The sequence below is a fragment of the Pelophylax lessonae genome (genome assembly GCF_965119305.1).
Source record: "Pelophylax lessonae genome assembly, chromosome: 4".
In the NCBI taxonomy this organism is placed as follows: Eukaryota; Metazoa; Chordata; class Amphibia; order Anura; family Ranidae; genus Pelophylax; species Pelophylax lessonae.
This window is the reverse complement of record NC_138771.1, coordinates 559,432,832-559,452,815: the sequence shown is the minus strand read 5'-3', so window position 1 is coordinate 559,452,815 and position 19,984 is coordinate 559,432,832. Positions and strand designations below refer to the sequence as shown.

General features: G+C 40.1%; 1 protein-coding gene across 1 annotated transcript in view; it reads left to right on the top strand.

Moving 5' to 3' along the window:
* LOC309553891 (zinc metalloproteinase-disintegrin-like VLAIP-B) overlaps positions 1 to 19,984 on the top strand; it is a gene marked incomplete at its 5' end in the record, with an annotated part of 102,884 nt that overhangs the window by 34,640 nt on the left and 48,260 nt on the right. The window contains 5 exon segments of the mRNA XM_082255377.1: positions 779 to 855; positions 11,502 to 11,580; positions 13,864 to 13,940; positions 16,880 to 17,054; positions 19,710 to 19,772. Coding sequence (XP_082111503.1) covers positions 779 to 855; positions 11,502 to 11,580; positions 13,864 to 13,940; positions 16,880 to 17,054; positions 19,710 to 19,772 — 471 coding nt within the window.

Genomic DNA, 19,984 nt, shown 5'->3' with positions numbered 1-19,984 from the left:
GGACGCCTAGCGTTGCCCGTTGATTTGCAATAGCCCCCCGAACGCCGAGCGATGTTGCCGCGATTTACGCCCGCCGAATCGCGGCAACATCGCGCAAACAAAATCGCGGGACGCAATACGCTCCAAAGAAGCTCTTGTACTTGTGCTGTGTATCTTGTGCTCTTGCGATTTTGTTTGCGCGATGTTGCCGCGATTCGGCGGGCGTAAATCGCGGCAACATCGCTCGGCGTTTAGGGGGCTATTGCAAATCAACGGGCAACGCTAGGCGTCCCGCGATATGCAATAAATCTCCGAATCGCGGGCGGAACCACGGCGGTTCTGCCCGCGATTATAAGCTGACTTGTGAATGCAGCCTTAAACTGCATAGGTTGTTTTATTAGGTGATCGTTTACAATCACTTTATCGGCACAAGCATTGCAGAATCTTGATTGTCCATACCTACATCTGAAAATAAAAAATTAACAAGCTTGTTTCATTAGCATGTTGGTAAGGGACAGAGGAAGGAAAATATAAGCAGATTAAAATTCAGCTTTAAATTTGACATATCAGTTTTTTATCAAAGGCATGGATGACATTAAAAACCTGAAAAAAAATTCTACCCTTTCGCCACGCTATTCAAAACTAAAAACCTTTTTTGGCTGGAGTTGTGTGCTACGGGCGTATCAGACTGCTTTTCATCCTTCATTTTCTGTGCCTACCATGGGCTGCAGAAATACTGAGAAATAATATGATGTAATCTCATCTTTATTCACCTTCTCTAAACATTTTGTGTCTCTAGAGCATGTATCCAGATCGGACCCAGTACAAGCTATACATGGAGGGGAATCCTGTACATTTACACCTCGAGAAGACAGAGTGAGTGACATCACTTTCATACACCAATATATTTACTATTCTTTATGTGTTTCTATACACTAAGGGTCCTTTCACACGAACGATCCAATCAGATCTGCCTGTTAGTTTTTCAGGCGGACCTGATTGTATGTTCCATGCATCCCTATGGGCAGCGGATGTCAGCGGAGACTTCTCCACTGACACCCGCTGCCATCCGCTTCCGATCCTATTCATGAAATCCGGATGGATGGAAACCCTATTTTCCATCCTTCCAGCAGATCGGATGGGGATCAGATGAGAACGGACAGGCGGTCCATTCTCATCCGATTCCCCCATAGAGGACAGTGGGGATCTGACAGCTCCGTATCCGTACACATAGCAGAGGCGGTGCTGTCATCCGCTTGCTCAGCGGGGATCGGCGAATCGATCCCCCCGCTGAGCAGAACAGCTCTGTCAGCGGATGCGGGCCGTGTGAAAGGACCCTTAAACCCATTCACACATTCTTAAGGATTTGTATCAAACTATTCTTTGAGCTTTGTCCTGCAGTGCACTAACTGTAAGTGTAATACAAACTAAGGGGCTCTTTTGTGATCAAACATTTTAATTTTAGGTCTACCCAATTTCAGATGGGTGGATGCTGTTGGGGCTTAATGACGCAGTGGTTTTATATGCTTTTATGTAGCTCTAGTGAAACGTTCTGTCATCTATTTTCCTAACTACTTGCCATGACATCTGTGGGAGGGATCTCAGACTCCCCACTAGATAGCCTATTAGATTATAAGCAGGGCCCTCCTAACCCTCTTGTATTTTATTGTATTGCAACTGTACTGTATCCCTTTATATTGTAAAGTGCTGCACAAACTGTTGGTGCTATATAAATCCTGTATAATAATAGTCCTTTTTAATTTCACCCCTAGGGTCATGTGAGATGACCCCCCCCCCCCCCCCCCCAGCACCTTGATAGGTACACATTTCTAAATACTCTAGTCCACTTACAATAGACTGAGCATTACTTCTAAGTGTAGCATCATTGGCTTGTAGTGGGGTGAAAAATACCTGGGCACCAGTCATCATAAGAAGTTACACATTGTATATTAGGCAGAATATGGTCAGGGAGGAGGACACAGGTTTCCTGAAAACGACCAAAATTATGCAATCTTCCAACTCTACTTACAATCAATAGGAAATAAACCTTGAAATCAGGAATGATGATCTGGATTCTTCAGACTGTTGATACCTTCAGTATAGCACACTTGTTTCTTGGATAAACTACCAGAACTTCCTCTAAGGACTGCTGACAATAAGATTCCACTAAGCTTCCCAGGATTCACTACTGCAGCAAAGTCTTCACCCCTGGTGCTTCAGTCCAGGAATTATCTTCCTACGTCTCATAAGCTCTAATGGGTGAAATGTGAGAAGTTCCTAGGCCTTGTTGTTGGCTTCATGGAATAAAGTTGAGCAAATTGTGACGTTTGTTTGTTCCTTCACAGCCTCTACTTCAGAACCTACATAAGATAAGAGACAGGTTTGGAAGAGGGTTAGTCACTGACTCATAGATTAAAAAACTAACTTGAAGTAAAGGTAAAGTTTAAATCACAATACATCATTTAAAAAAATATATAGTGCAATCAGTGCAAAAAATGAGCAGGAACAATAAGTCCTTTAAAGTGCTGGTTATCTTATTCTTCCAGTCCCAGTATGTTCCAACGAGTGCTTTTGTGCTCCCCTCCTTATGTGCCCTTACTCACCGGCTAGTGATGGGTTTAACGCCTGTTTTATCAAAATAAACCTCCAGTGGCAAAAAAATGTGTTTTTTTTTCTTTTGTGACTCCGGCAGGTAGGTAAAAGAACCTCATATGAGTGTAGGGAGATAGAATCAGGAGAAATCCAGAGTGTAATTCCGTTTTTATTGTTAAAAAAACATAAAAGCCAATTGCGCACTTACAAAACTCTCCTCTTGCATGTGAGCATGTAATGACGCTGTTCTGGAATTCAAAAGTTGCGGTTTGCGTTCCAAAGAGCATACGTGACATAACCAGAAGTATCCACCTGCTTAATGCATTTCACTCTACCCAGGAAGCGTCCTCAGAAGCCGGACTGGAAGAATAAGATAACCAGCACTTTAAAGGACTTATTATTATTGGTTAAACAGCACTGGGTACTCTCATAAAAATACCTGAGAGGAAAATACACCTTGCATCCCAGCAGCAGTCTTGTAAACGCATTCCACACACTACATTGTGCAGGGATCATAATATTTTATTAAAGTTAAAGTTGTTTGAAGAAATTAAGGAAATTAAAAATCCACACCCAACCACCCTTTGCTATCACTTCCCTTTATCCCTATTCTATTGAACACCAATCTCGGCACAATGTCCTGAAAGCATCCAATATTGTTAGCTACACATTCTTTAGCAGGCCCCTGTCCCATGTAAAAATTGCTAGGGTCTGGTGATTGGCTATACTGTGTGTGTATCAGGTACGCTAACCAATAAAATAAAATAAGTGCTGTTTTAAGCCAAATAATGATCGAGTGTGTACCAGGTGCACAAACTGAAGAGGGTCCTGAATTTACATAAATTCAAACAAATAACCCAATAATGTGCTCTATAAACTGGAATAAAAAATATACAATCTGCCGGTTAATGTAACAAAAAACCTGCTGAAATAACGTGAAGGAGAAAATGAATTCCCACACAAGTGGTAAGTGCAACCGCAATAGTGTAGCAAAAAATGTAACAAAACAATCCCAAATAACAAAGAAAAGTCCAAATAATAGTGTCTGTGATAGAAGCAGTTGAATCAGAATGTGGAAGCCACATGAACTGTGCTCAATATCCCACCACCTGTAAAGCCAAGCTTCTTAACAGAAAAATAAATCATAAGGGCATATCTATGATAGGATCCACAACAGGAGTCACATGCCGAGAGAAAGAAAAAAATGTTTATCCACCCCTACCTACCAGTCCGGAGGGGTGGGGGAAGGTGAGCCTCTTACCAAATTTGCATATGTGAAGGGCTGTGGAACTATGCGAACCAGACGATCATCCTTTCCTTTCTCAGACGCGATAGTGGATCAATCCCTGCTGGTCAGTAGCTGCTCTTATCCTCAAAATGAATGGGGAAAAGAGGGACCGCCAATAGTGTGTTATCTTTTTAAAACCATTTATTAAACAGGTAAGAATGCACTTACATGGATAAAAAAGAAACGGGCTGTCTGTCACCACGACGGGATATCTAAGAGCCGCGGCCGCCTGCAGTGCGGACCGCCGTGCTATGCTGTGAGTGATGATGCGGCGCCTCCACTTATGACGCGTTTTCCTCCCGATTGAGCATCGACTGGTGATTGGCTAACAGCCCCTAAATGTTGCATTTTGGAAGCCAGGGGTTACCGCTTACCAATCATACCTGGTAATATTTGTGTTTTTACTGAGTGGAGGAGTGAATTAAGCACCTACTTTATTTCTGGTAGACAGAGACCATGTGATCTTTGCCTAGGCTTTAAGTCACTTGAAGATACAATGGAGCAGCATTTTATTTTTATTCAGATTAACAAAGAGGTAAAATAGTACAACAGTACTTACTTGTGTCTGCTGTGAAGGGACATTTTAATTATAAGTTGCACAATATACTGTACAGGATAAAACATTTCAGTTTTTTTTCTTTACCTCACATCCTTCTACCCTTTCTCTCGTTGTATTTTGCACTTCCTCATTACACACTGTCAAGTTATCAAATCCAAATTCTAAAGAAAATTCTGTTTATTTAAAACAAATCTGCCTGAGAAATAGTAATTGATGGTAGTGACAGATGTGAAAATGTTACAATTTCTCCTGTAACTGCTAAAAACCGCCATTCTCCGATCATGCAACCAGACCCTTAGCACTGATTGTGTGGTGTCTGACAAAAGTGAGAAAGGTTCAGGAAGAGTCACTCACAGGAACACTGTCTGAATTCTGCTTCCCAACAATCCTCTGACCAGCCTTGGAAGGGTGAAGATTTTCAACAGGGGGAAAGGGAGGGAAGAAATCCATGCAGAATGAGGAATACAGATTTGTAGTGTTTACAGGAAAAAAGGTCCCTCATTCATCACTTAGGCTCGGTTCACCTTTATGCGATGCGGGAAGGCTGCGAATTCGCAGCCTGTTCCCGCATCGCACACGCACCCCCGGCAGTTCACACTGCCATATGCGATACGCTGGGGGTGTCAATGTAATCTTAACGACACCCCCAGTTTGATCGCATATCGCAGTGCGATCGTGCAGTTCGCACAGGAGCGGATCGCACAAGTGTGAACCACTGTGCGATCCGATCCTGATGCGGCTGCAAAAATGCCTCCTGTGCGTGTTTGCTCCGGGTGCTATGCGAATTTAGCCATACAAACTGTATGGCTAAACTCGCACCGCACAGCTGATCGCATGTAATGTCGGAGCAGTGCGCTCCGATATTACATGCGAACCCGGCACTCGCACAAATGTGAACTGGGGCTTAAAGCTCAATTGAACTTTCAGTTTAAATCCGCTAAATACAGTGCCTTGCGAAAGTATTCGGCCCCCTTGAACTTTTCGACCTTTTGCCACATTTCAGTCTTCAAACATAAAGATATAAAACTGTAATTTTTTGTGAAGAATCAACAACAAGTGGGACACATTCATGAAGTGGAACGAAATTTATTGGATATTTCAAACTTTTTTAACAAATAAAAAACTGAAAAATTGGGCGTGCAAAATTATTCAGCCCCCTTATGTTAATACTTTGTAGCGCCACCTTTTGCTGCGGTTACAGCTGTAAGTCGCTTGGGGTATGTCTCTATCAGTTTTGCACATCGAGAGACTGAAATTTTTGCCCATTCCTCCTTGCAAAACAGCTCGAGCTCAGTGAGGTTGGATGTAGAGCGTTTGTGAACAGCAGTTTTCAGTTCTTTATACAGATTCTCGATTGGATTCAGGTCTGGACTTTGACTTGGCCATTCTAACAACTGGATATGTTTATTTGTGAACCATTCCATTGTAGATTTTGCTTTATGCTTTGGATCATTGTCTTGTTGGAAGACAAATCTCCGTCCCAGTCTCAGGTCTTTTGCAGACTCCATCAGGTTTTCTTCCAGAATGGTCCTGTATTTGGCTCCATCCATCTTCCCATCAATTTTAACCATCTTCCCTGTCCCTGCTGAAGAAAAGCAGGCCCAAACCATGATGCTGCCACCACCATGTTTGACAGTGGGGATGGTGTGTTCAGGGTGATGAGCTGTGTTGCTTTTACGCCAAACATAACATTTTGCATTGTTGCCAAAAAGTTCGATTTTGGTTTCATATGACCAGAGCACCTTCTTCCACATGTTTGGTGTGTCTCCCAGATGGCTTGTGGCAAACTTTAAACGACACTTTTTATGGATATCTTTAAGAAATGGCTTTCTTCTTGCCACTCTTTCATAAAGGCCAGATTTGTGCAGTATACGACTGATTGTTGTCCTATGGACAGAGTCTCCCACTTCAGCTGTAGATCTCTGCAGTTCATCCAGAGTGATCATGGGCCTCTTGGCTGCATCTCTGATCAATCTTCTCCTTGTATGAGCTGAAGGTTTAGAGGGACGGCCAGGTCTTCGTAGATTTGCAGTGGTCTGATACTTGCAGTGGTCTGATTGGGAAATCTTTTTGTATGCAAATCCAGCTTTAAACTACTCCACAACAGTATCTCGGACCTGCCTGGTGTGTTCCTTGTTCTTCATTATGCTCTTTGCGCTTTAAACAGACCTCTGAGACTATCACAGTGCAGGTGCATTTATATGGAGACTTGATTACACACAGGTGGATTCTATTTATCATCATTAGTCATTTAGGTCAACATTGGATCATTCAGAGATCCTCACTGAACTTCTGGAGAGAGTTTGCTACACTGAAAGTAAAGGGGCTGAATAATTTTGAAAGCCCAATTTTTCAGTTTTTTATTTGTTAACAAAGTTTGAAATATCCAATAAATTTCGTTCCACTTCATGATTGTGTCCCACTTGTTGTTGATTCTTCACAAAAAATTACAGTTTTATATCTTTATGTTTGAAGCCTGAAATGTGGCAAAAGGTCAAAAAGTTCAAGGGCGCCGAATACTTTCGCAAGGCACTGTATTCTATAGTGCATCAAAACAAAAGATGCACAAAGTCTTAAGCAGGGTATACAAGGACAGCAAATTGTCCCGTTCAGCAGGAACTGGAAGACTTTTGGTCCCTGTGTATCACTGACTGACTACTACTACTATCTAATGACCGCTTCTGTCAAATGATCATGCTGGAAAACCAGCATTCCATCAGTCCTTGCATCCAATGGCTGCAACCCCACCCAGACATTGATCAGGTTGGTTAGATCACCGTTTCTGACTGATTTTCCCCTTGAGTTAAATAGAACAAGTGTCATCTCCCAGTGCCTCTCATCTGTTCCCCTCTGGGATGCTCCACTTAGCCAAATGTTCCCGTCCATACACCCTTTGTCCAATTCCATTGCCTAGCTGAAGTGTTGAAAATTTACATTCAACTATTCTTATAGGCTTATTGACAACCTACCTCTTGATGTCGTAGCTTTAAAAATCTAGGTCATGAAATCAATATACTGTGTACTTGAAACCCCTCTAGCTCTTGGTAACTGATTTGTACAAAGCAGAATTTCTAAATTTTTTTTACCCCAGAGGAACCATTACAATTATTTTCAGGCCAAGTAGAACATCAAACCCCCCCCCCCCCAGCACCCCCCTGCTAAAACCAATTAGTTAAGGTTCAGTTGGAAAAATGCAACAAACATTGGTGGCTAATGGAAAGAATGATCCATACAGTGGTGGTCAGAATACCCTCCTTACAGACAGCTAAAAAGATTGTTGGTGTCATGCCACTGGCTCTGCCAAGTGGAGTTGGCTCTGGAACTATGTAGGCAACATCAAATGGGAGGTCAATTAGCCACAGCTCAAGGAGCTTCTATCAACCTCTGGAGAAAACCTAGGGTTCCACAGAACCCTTGCTGAGAATGGCTGGTCTAAAGAATAGAAGACATGGAGCTACCCAGTTTTCCTGTAATTTTATCAATGACCCCTATCCTGCTAATAATGAATGCAGTAACAGTAAAAAGCGGTAATATTGTGATATGGTGCAACATGTCTAAAAACTAAATTGATAAATCTATGAACTGAGTAAGACATTAAGACATGGATCAATTTGTTTTTCAGGTAATGGGACTATTCGAATACATGTCTTAATATTTAGGACTTGCAATACATTACAGAATTGACTGATGACCACACATGCACAATAGTTATCAAGAGCAATGTTTGACACATTAAATAAAAACCTGTTTAAAGATTAATAATTGATATAGGCTACCTGGAGTTAGTATGGGGTAAATATTTACTTTTACCCCCTGAATTAAATGGCACGGTCATAAGAAAAAAAAAAAAAAAAACTACAATTATAACCATTTGCCCTGTGTTTATACTGTGTTAGTGGTGCTGATTGGCATCTCACTGATCTATAAATGTTACTTTCAGTCTTATCTCTTGTTATTAAATATTAAGCTCTGCATTCTTGTTTGTATAAAACACAGATTTTTTTTTTTTTACTGCTTACAAATTTATTTTTAAATACGGTAATAAGTACAGCTCCATATAATTCGATTTTTCTAACACAAGGACTTGTAAAATGACTTTAACCACTTAAGGACTGGAAAGTTTCACCCCCCTTAATGACCAGGCCATTTTTTGCGATACAGCACTGTGTTACTTTAATTGACAATTGCTCAGTTGTGCGACACTGTACCCAAATAAAATTGATGTCCATTTTTTCCCACAAATAGAGCTTTCTTTTGGTGGCATTTGATCACCTCTGCGAATTTTTTTTTTTTTTTTTTTGCGCTATAAACAAAAAAGAGCGACAATTTAGAAAAAAAAAAAAAGAATATTTTTTTACTTTCTGCTATAAAACATTCCCAATAATAAAAATGTAAACATCTAATTTTTTCATCGTTTTAGGCCAATATGTATTTTGCTACAAATTTTTGGTAAAAAAAATCTAAACAAGTGTATATTGACTGGTTTGCGCATAAATTATCACGTCTACAAACTAGTGGAAAAACTTATGTAATTTTTAATAATTTATTTTTACTATTAATGGAGGCGAGCAGCGATTTTTTTTTTTTTTTTTTTTGTTTTTTTGTTTGTTTTGCAGGACTGCAACATTGCGGCGGACAAATCAGACACTTAATTGACAATTTTGACACTTTTGGGGGGGACCAGTGACATTACTACAGTAATCAGTGCTAAAAATATGCACTGTTACTGTATTAATAACGCTGGCAGGGAAGAGGTTAACCCCAGGGGCGATCAAAGGGTTAAGTGTGTCCCTAGAGAATGCTTTCTAACTGTGTGGGGGGTGGACTTGCTGGATGAACACAGAGACCTGGAGGAAGGGGAACAGGATCCCTGTGTTCATCACTGACGTAACAGCGGTCTGCCGTGTTTACATTGGCAGACCACCGTTCTGTTTCCATGGGGAGTGATCATGGGTGCCCGGCGGACATTGTGTCCGCCTGACCTGCTGATTGGCTCCCCCTGTGGTCAATCGGTGCCCTCCTGCGGTGCGTATGTGCCCCCCAATAGCTGTCTCACAAAGCGACGTAGAGGTACGCCGTTTCACGGGACAGAGCCAACCTGCCACCGTAAAAGTACGACGGCTGGTCGGCAAGTGGTTAAAGTAGAACTATAGCCTTGCACTACAACATATCTGTATTGCGCCACTTCATTATAAATGCATTAGCACTTACAGTATTCTCTTAGTCCACCTACATGGTCCCACAAATACTCATTAGACCTGCTGGTAAAGTTAGTCTAATGCAGCTTCCTGTGATTGCGCGGCAACAATGTTGCACTGCTCTTGAATTGAGAATAGAATTGCCACTCATGTGGACTGTGTCTGCTTGCAATGCATTAGGTTTAGAAGATGTTGCAGGTGTTGGGCATATGGCCCATCATGTGGTCTGTTGATTTGTTGGCAAACCTTGTTTACCCTTGGGGTGTCTCTGCCGAGAAACAGGAGAATATTGGCATTTCTGTCAAGAGCTGGTATGTAGTCAGCAATGCCTCTCAAGTTAGAGTGATGAGAGTAGTAGGGTTGTAGTCAATGGAGAACATTCAGAACAAGGTCATGTTACCAGTGGGGTACCTCAGGGATCTGTACTGGGACCAATTTTGTTTAATATCTTCATAAGTGATATTGCAAAAGGCCTCGATGGTAAGGTTTGTCTTTTTGCTGATGACACAAAGATATGTAACAGGGTTGATGTTCCTGGAGGGAAACGCCAAATGGAAAAGGATTTAGGAAAACTAGAAGAATGGTCAGAACTCTGGCAACTGAAATTTAATGTGGATAAGTGCAAGATAATGCACCTGGGGCGTAAAAACCCAAGGGCAGAATATAGAATATTTGACACAGTCCTGACCTCAGTATCTGAGGAAAGGGATTTAGGAGTAATTATTTCAGAAGACTTAAAGGTGGGAAGACAATGTAATAGAGCAGCACGAAATGCCAGCAGAATGCTTGGATGTATAGGGAGAGGTATAAGCAGTAGAAAGAGAGAAGTGCTTATGCCGCTGTACAGAACACTGGTGAGACCTCACTTGGAGTATTGTGCGCAGTACTGGAGGCCATATCTCCAGATGGATATAGATACTCTAGAGAGAGTTCAGAGAAGAGCTACTAAACTAGTACATGGATTGCAGGAAAAAACTTACCAGGAAAGGTTAAAGGACCTTAACATGTATAGCTTGGAAGAAAGAAGAGACAGAAGGGATATGATAGAAACTTTTAAATACATAAAGGGAATCAACTCGGTAAAGGAGGAAAGCATATTTAAAAGAAGAAAAACTACCACAAGAGGACACAGTTTTAAATTAGAGGGGCAAAGGTTTAAAAGTAATAGGAGGAAGTATTACTTTACTGAGAGAGTAGTGGATGCATGGAATAACCTTCCTGCAGAAGTAGTAGCTGCAAATACAGTGAAGGAGTTTAAGCATGCATGGGATAGGCATAAGGCTATCCTTCATATAAGATAGGGCCAGGGACTATTCATAGGATTCAGATATATTGGGCAGACTAGATGGGCCAAATGGTTCTTATCTGCCGACACATTCTATGTTTCTATGAGACTTGCTGTAGAAGACAGAGACTTGGAGAATATTACTCAAGATTGCTATACATCACTTCTAATGTAGCCCCTTTAAAAATCAGTGCTTTCACTGCTGGCTGCTGAGGTTTGAGACACACAGCAATTGCCACAGGGCCACGGGCTGAGCACCAGAGGTGTGGAGCCATCACTCTCAGCTTTGTGATAACCGGTCACAAAATACTGATTTCAGCATACATGGCATCTTACCATAGCACAGAGAGTGATGGCTCTGTACAGGCATGGTAATTTGCTCTGAAAGGAGACTTGTGAGTGAAAGGTCATTAATACAATATGTAGTTCCTGGTCTCTAGTGACTAGGAACTACACCTAGGCAGCACTTCAGAGCAGACACACAGACCTATCCTGTCATTAATTTATTCTTGTTTGTTATGTGTCAGTCCTATGAAATGCAATAGGTTACATGTCTATAAAATTGTTGTTAATGTTTTTCTTCTTTGCTATCATCTACAGAGGATTGTTAGCAAAAAATTACACAGAGACATCATATCTGGATAATGGGACTCGAGTGACAACCAGCCCAGAGAATAAGGTACACAGGGAATTTATATGTTCTGTATATGGACTCAGTGACTGTTCTATAATGAGATCTAGTGGTTTGTTTTTTAAATGATTGACCTTCTTGAGGATAGACTTTCACTATACATCCAATATCCAGTGTCCATCAAGTGATCTCTCTACATATCCTGCAGCTTCCAGCTACAGCCAGCCTTAGGCTACCTACTTAGGATAATAGAAAGGTTATTGCATTGTTCCAGCCTACAAACACCTGAATCTATGTAGGTGAATGAATCCTTGTACAGTTGCTCTTACAAAATTGGAAATGTACAACCATTTGAGTTTATGGGTTCGTAGAAAGCTGGGTCATTAATGGAACAGTTGACCAACGCAGATTCCTTACTTGATTTTGAAGATAACATTTGGTAACCTCAGCAAATAATAGCTCTGTAGTGTGCCCTTCTCCAGCTATGCACTGCCTGTGCTCCTCGTTTTTTTGTCACCACTGTTGACCATTTTTGTCATCCCTCTGGGTCTGGCTTCCTTTAGGCCTGCCATATCCCATTGCCCAGTCACTGATGATGTACACTTAGCTCCATTTTTGGCATCTTACAGACTACTCTGCACATGTGTTACAGGCAGTGTATAGAAAGTTTATTGTTGCTAGATGCAAGACAATTCTGTTTTTTGTCTGAATAGAAATTGTATTTCTCTTCTGCCAAAAAACTGTACATCCTAACATTTTTTTAATTTTGGGACTTTAGTTCCAGTTTAAGTATAATGCACAAAAACTGTATTATTGTATTGTAATTTGTGTGGCCAGCCTTAAATTTAGAGTTCAATGTAGGCACTGTATAGTGTGGGGACAGCTCTGCGCTTCCCCACTACCCAAACCAATGTTGAAACAAAAACAACTTCCTTTAGAGAGTCACAATATGCAGAGGGCTTTGTAAGTTCTAATATATATATTTGTTAATGGGTTACTGAATTAAGGAAATATTAAAGCCAGATCATCAACATGACATCCAGGCAACTAACGTCTTAAGAAGAAGGTCAGCAATACCATTTCATATATCTATATTTACATAAAATTAGTGATGTAGGAGAACGGCCTCTGGTTTCTTCTAGCCATTTTTTCCAACATTTTGTAAATTTACCTGGGTATTCTCTGTTAGTATATCATTTTTTTCTCTCCCGAAAAGTATATTTGTTTAATGTTTTCAAAAAATCACCGATGGTGATGGTAATAGCAACTTTTGGGCAATGCGTTTTTGTTTGGTAAACAGAATTGAGTTATGGATGTATAAATCTGAGGAGTGAAGAGTTCACCCACAAACCCCAGAATACATATTTTGGAATCCAGTGCTAGGTTTGCATGAAATATAGTGTTAATTGTAATGGTAAGAACATCATTTCAAAGTCAGAATAATTTAGGACATTCATATTTATATATATTTATATGGATATCTGCATCTCTCACATTGTGTACATAGAGGGATTACCCCTATGTCCCTACTAGTGTAATCTATAAGGAATATAAGAAGTCCTATGTAAGATAAAATGAGGAGTAAGCTTCTAAGTAAGCAAAACTGACACCACAGGGATTGTCGCTAAAGCCTCAGGACTCTATGGCCCCATGTTGCCGTTATTGGTAATACAGATTGTAAGTCATCCTTTTTTCATAGATTTCTATGTTTCATTATAAATACCTCAACATCTTCTGGTAGCTACTAGATTGATGTTATGTGCTTGTCTCTCTATCTTTATAGTTAATCTCCCTTACATATCTCCTGTGAAAACTTATGGTTTGGCTCCACTGGAAGCATCATTTGACAACTTTTATTATATACTCTATTTTATTTGGCAAGTAATTTTGGGTGCCATGACCCCCTTAGCGGATTGCATATCCCCTGAGGAAGCCAAGTGGGAGAAACTTGTTGGGATTCACCACAATAACACCGTTATGGACTAAAGGACTATAGGAAATGAGTCATGAATGTACTCTATTTTATATGAACATCTTGTTATAATCTAATCTTTCAATAAACATTGCAATTTTAATGAACTTTCTAAAGTTGTTGCTTTGCTGCACAAAAGTCCCAAGGAATCTCTTGTCTCTATGGGATATACCATGTTTTTTCCAAAATTCTAACCACTAATTTAATTATTGTTGTCCTGAATTACAGAAGACTTGTGTACCCATCATAGTGCATTTTTTTGTTTAACTACTGTTCATATTTTTTGCATCTCAAATATTGAATACATTATGGGTTTCTAAAGACCTTAAATGTCTTATAAATCACTTGATCTCTTGCAGGATCACTGCTGCTACCAGGGATTTATAAAGCAGGATGCTGATTCTCGAGCCACTATCTGTACATGTGATGGACTTCGGTAAGATGTTAAACACATAGATAATTCTATCCGGCTTTAATTCGCTTCCATGTTCCTTGCCTCTTACAATTACTCACAATTATGGATAATTATCTTTATTAGAGCAAACATTAGTGTTTTAAATCTGTTTTCTGTTCTTACATTTTGTTTGGATACAACTGACCGCTGCACATTATTGCGCTTTTATGATTAGTTCCACTATATTAATATATTGCACAATAAAACCAAGAAAAGCGGAAACCAATTAATTTTAAGGGAGCACTGACCTCAAGTATGTCAGGTGTTGAGGATTATAAATGATGACATGGATCAATAATGTTGCTGTGTATTTTATAAGCAAACTCAAGTTATCTACCTACTTCCTTTGCTCCTACTGTCTATGTGGGATGTCATTGTTGTCATAGTCCCTCCCCCATAATGTCACACGAATCCATACCTAGAAACCGTATATAGTAGGAAATGCCAGTGTTCTTTTCTCCTATCTTCTATGCCAGCCACCAAAAAATTAGGAAGGGGGAATTTGGATTTCCACCATCATGTTGTACATCATCAAGCAACTAAGCGAACAACGGCTTAGAGTGGAACTGTGGCCCTGCAACAGAATGTCTGATATGCCTAACATTCTTTGAGGACTGCTGTCTCTATGAGCCCAACTCTAGGGACCTGACCTCAACTTTATATGTATCACTTACTGATTCCACAGGCTCAGCTAATCTTCTGTAAGTGGGAAAAATTATTTAGGAAAAACCCTTAAAGGGAAGGATTGGAAAACAAACTGGGCAGCTACCTCAAAATGCTCACTTAATATACTGACCCAAGAAAATGCATACCAAGTTGCTTCTTTGCTGGTATACAACACCAGATTGTATAACCAAGTTTGTTCCTAGCATTTCCCCGACTTTTTTGGAGAGCAAGATGGCTTTCTATAAAGTTTTTGTGACGGTCCCAAGGCCACTCGATTTTGTGTATACAACATGCTCAGAACAGTCTTGAACATTACTCCTGCACGTAATCCCTGAATATTCCCCTATTACACAGGCCGATCCAGATCTCCCTAAATTTTTGTGGAAGTTTATGGAGTTTGCATTCTTGGCAGCTAGGCAAACACTGACTAAAGCATGGAAACCACCCACTATTAACTTTGTGAAACAAAGAATGATGAGAATTAAAGTAAACCTGATACACAAACATACACACTTCCTCAAGATCTTGAATTCATGGCTAGAGTACAATAGCCTTGTGAATCTCGATCATTCCCTCCTTTCTCTGTAAAGCTCATATTTTGTTGAATGCCCAGTCGGACCCCACAGATTTCTCCTGTCCATTCCCCCTCACTATCAGGATCTCCCAACTTTTATAAATATCCTTCTTTCTTCATCCTTCTTCCTTATCTATTTTCTTTCTTTTCTCCTCTCTCCCCTGGTATAGTGGGCAGTTATTTAATGCATAGTCCAATAAAACATTCCCCTTCAATTTGGACATATTGGTTCCATGATCCATCCAGGAAGAATCCCCTTACGGATGTATGTTATCCATTCTGGACTACCCCGATAAACTTGAATTGCCATCCTAAGTAGGGGTGCACCGATCCAACTTTTCTAGTACCGATACCGATACCTCGCTTTGTGTCTATACCGATACCGATCCGGAACTATTGTTTTGTTATAAAAATTGTGCATTCAAAATCTAAAATATATGTAATCAAACTCAAAATTAAAAATAATAAAATGTACCCACAAGATAAAAAACTGTTTATTGCTTGAACATACAATAGCAATCAAACCGTAAACATGTAAAAAATATAAAGTGCAAAATATGTACATACACTATATATATATATATATATATATATATATATATATATATATATATATATATATATATATATATATATATATATATATATATATATGCCTATACACACCATATATATATATATATATATATATATATATATATATATATATATATATATATATATATATATATGTACATATACACACAGTATACAGTGTAAGGGTACTTGCAGGGATTTGCTTGTAGGCACTGTCTGTGGCTGAGCCCGGGAAGCATGCGGCTGCAGTACACATCAAAGCTGCTGCTTCCTGTGTATGGCTCCTCCATTCACAGGTGGAGTGCATCTGATATCATTCCACCTGTGAGCCGGGCCTATACAGGAAGTAGCGGCTCTGTGCAAGTGACGGCTAAGCCGGTATTCAGCAGACACCGCTGAAGGTTCTGCTGCGACGAAACTGGATCGGCCCGTGGATCTGTAAATTTTACCGATCCAGCTATTTTGGCAGTATCGAGGCCGATATCCAATCCTAATATCGGTGCATCCCTAATCCTAAGCTGTAATGACCTCTGTTTTATATTTTGTTGTTCATTTTCCATGCTTTGTACTTCTTAATTTCTTTTGATTTGACAAGTGCACTTGTTAGCCTAAGATCTGCGCTTTCTTCTTTTTTAATGATTCAAAAACCCAATTAAGCTTTTGTGAAATAGCATTATTATTAGCAGCATATGCTGACTTCTGTAGCTGCAGGTTCTGTGGAATATGTTCACACTGGAAGAACTGAAGTCTGTGTTTGTGCCAGCTCAGTTCTCCTGCTCCCACTTCCAGCGGTGCCCAAGTAGAGTTCCACCCTTCTAATCTCTAATCTAAACACAAAGCATATTCCTTAGGAGAAGGCAGCAGGCTAAACTGAGCTGCAGAGAGAAAGACTTGAATGACTTCTGTGCAGCTGTGTACTTTGAGGATGAATTGCTTTAGAGGCAGTGAGTGCCTGTTTAATGTTCATTTACTGCTTGCTAGCAACATGTAAATACTTGAGTGTCCATAGCCTAACTAAGGCGAATAAGACAAAATAAGGGGTGCAAACAGGTAGCAACAGGAATATCTCCAAAAATAATCCGATTTTCTTTTACTATCATTTCAGTGGTGCCATTCATACTCGTAATCGCCGATTTGTAATTGAACCTCTCAATCAGACAGACGATGGAGGACATGTTATATATGAAGATAAAGAGACCCCCAAAACCTGTGGTGTAACCAATACAACTTGGACAGAGGGAAAGGTTTTTAAATCTTCCCGATCGGGTAGCAATGCTGAGGTGTGGCATCTTATCTTGTAAAATCTCTTACTAATACGTTGTATTAAAGATAGCATAAGCATGTGACAGCTTACAGAAGAAAACAAAAGGGTTGAGTAAAATTGATAATTTTTGCTTTGCCGAAACGTTCACATAAATCATTACATTTTGAGCATTTTGGCAAAATGTACTGGGTTAAATTGGGATGGTGAAATTCTGGTGGTTCATAAGGGTACACTCGGCATTAAATTGCCCCTAAAGGTTAGGGGAGGTTCTTGCAACTATCCTGGATATGATCTTGTGCCAAAAAACAGCTCATTGTTGGCTGGGAAGAGAACATTAGATATTGAGGAGCATAGGAATCCTAAACATATCCTTTCATAGATTTGGGAAAAAAGATTGTTTCTTTTTTAAACTTTTATTGAAACATTATTATATTTTTTTACTAGATGCTGGCTTTTTTAGGAAAAGGATTACTTTCTAGGTGCAGACCAAGTACAGCTAAAAAGTAATACTGTGGTAGGTGTCAGTGACATGGCTTCCTTTATAAACAATGTAAGGTTACTGGCGTGGCTTTGTTTATCATCAAAGCCATGCGATCACAATGATCTGACAAGCAGGATCATAATCACAAACCATGTGTGTGGTTTTTTTTTTTTTAGTAAGATTTTGTCTAAACCAGGGGTGTCCAACCTGTGGCTCACAGGCCACATGTGGTCCAACACAAAATTGGAATCTTACTTAAAAATGTTGATTTTTTTTTTTTTTTTTTTATAAATGGGTTAACACATGTGGCCAAAGTAAAAATTTGACAGTGTCTCTTTAACCACTTTAAGACTGGAAGGATTTGCCCCCTTCCTGACCAGGCCCTATTTTGCGATTCGACATTGCGTTACTTGTAACGGACAATTGCGCGGTCGTGCGACGCTGTACCCAAATAAAATTGATGTCCTTTTTTTCCCATAAATAGAGCTTTCTTATGGTGGTATTTAATCACCTGTGCGATTTTTTTTTTTTTTTTTTTTTTTTGCGCTATAAACAAAAAAAGAGCGACAATTTTGAAAAAAAAAAAAACAATATTTTTCACATTCTGCTATATGACATCCCCCCCCCCCCCAAAAAATAAATGTAAAAATCTAAATTTTTTACCATTTTAGGCCAATTTGTTTTCTGCTAGATAATTTTTGGTAAAGAAAATCGCAATAAGTGTATTTTGATTGGTTTGCACAAAAGTTATTGTGTCAACTACAGGAAAGATTTATGTCATTTTTATTTATTTATTTTTTACTAGTAATAGCGGCGATCAGCGATTTTTTTGCGGGACAGATCGGACCCCTGACTGACATTTTTGACACTTTAGGGGGGATCAGTGACATTACTACAGTAATCGGTGCAGTGTTACGGTAATAATGACACTGGCAGGGAAGGGGTTAACATTGTGGGTGATCAAGGGGTTAAATGTGAGCCCAGGGGAGTGATTCTAACTGTGGGGGGGGGGGGGGGCTTATGAAATGACCATAGAGACATGTGATCCTATATAGAAGAGAGTTTACAACACAACAGCTGACCGTTCTTCTCTCTCAGCGGGGACCGATCGCGGGTGTCAGGCGGCAATCGGAGCCGCCTGCCCGCTGCATCGGCTTCCCCATTGATGAGCCTCCTAGCCTTGTCCACGCGAGTGACGTACAGCTACGGCGATTTACCTGGGAGCAGCTGCCTGACGCCGTATAAGTGCGGAGGGCGGAAGGGAACAGGTTAATTGACTTTAATAGGTTATATCTTCCCCCAAAAAAATATCCCATTCTACACAATCACGCCTTATTCATGTCATCAGTTTTTGGAAGCACCTATACTTGTGAGCAAATATTTTCAAGGATGAAGCACATGAATGGCAAAATTAGGCCCCTTTCACACATGCGGACCGTTCAGATCCGCCTGTCAGTTTTTCAGGCGGATCTGAACGGATGCCCCATGCATCTCTATGGGGCAGCGAATGTCAGCGGAGACATGTCTGCTGACACCCGCTGCCATCCGATCCGGTCCTGTCCGTCAAATACGGACAGATGGAAACCCCATTTTTCATCTGTCTGGCAGATGGGATGGGATCGGATGATGGCGGACAGGCGGTCTGTTCTCATCCGATTCCCCCATAGAGGACAGCGGGGACCTGACAGCTCCGTCTTTGCACACAGAGCGGAGACAGAGCTGCAATCCGCCTGCTCAGCGGGGGATCGGCGGATCGATCCCCCGCTGAGAAAAAATGAGTCCGCCGACGGAGCAGACAGTGTGAAAGTGCCTAAGAACCAACATTTTTGATGCGCACCTTAAGAATTCATTGAGAATTACTACTACATCCATCAAACCAGATATTGATGTGTTATTTATTCAAAAACAGTGTCAAATTGTTTTTATGTTGTCCTCTTTTACTTTAATAATAAAAAATATTACATTACATAGTACATTATCTATAACCGTAATCGTTAACTTGCGATCATCTCCGACTTTTTCTGCTCTTCAGCTATCCTTATAGTTAGTGTACTTTATGTGTGGCCCAAGACATTTCCTTTTCTTCCAATGTGGCCCAGGAAGGCCAAAATGTTGGACAGCCCTGATCTAAACCATTCATTACATTACATTGTGTTATCCTTATTTTCTATTCCCTCTCATTCTTTGCAGAAGCAAAATTTCATGAATTCTCAAAAGTTTATCCAGCTTTACCTTGTGGCAGATAAAACAATGGTAAGTACAATGTGCTTCTGCATGTGATGGAGTGTCATACAAAGTCATCTAAGTGTGGATGCCATTTTCTGCAGACCTTTTTAGAGATTCGAATCGTTTGCATGCATAACACTTATTGGTGAATCTATCAAAACATTTAAATATACATAATTGTATATTTAACAGACTAGAAGGTACCAAATTTAAATACACTTTATGAAAACTAGAAAACT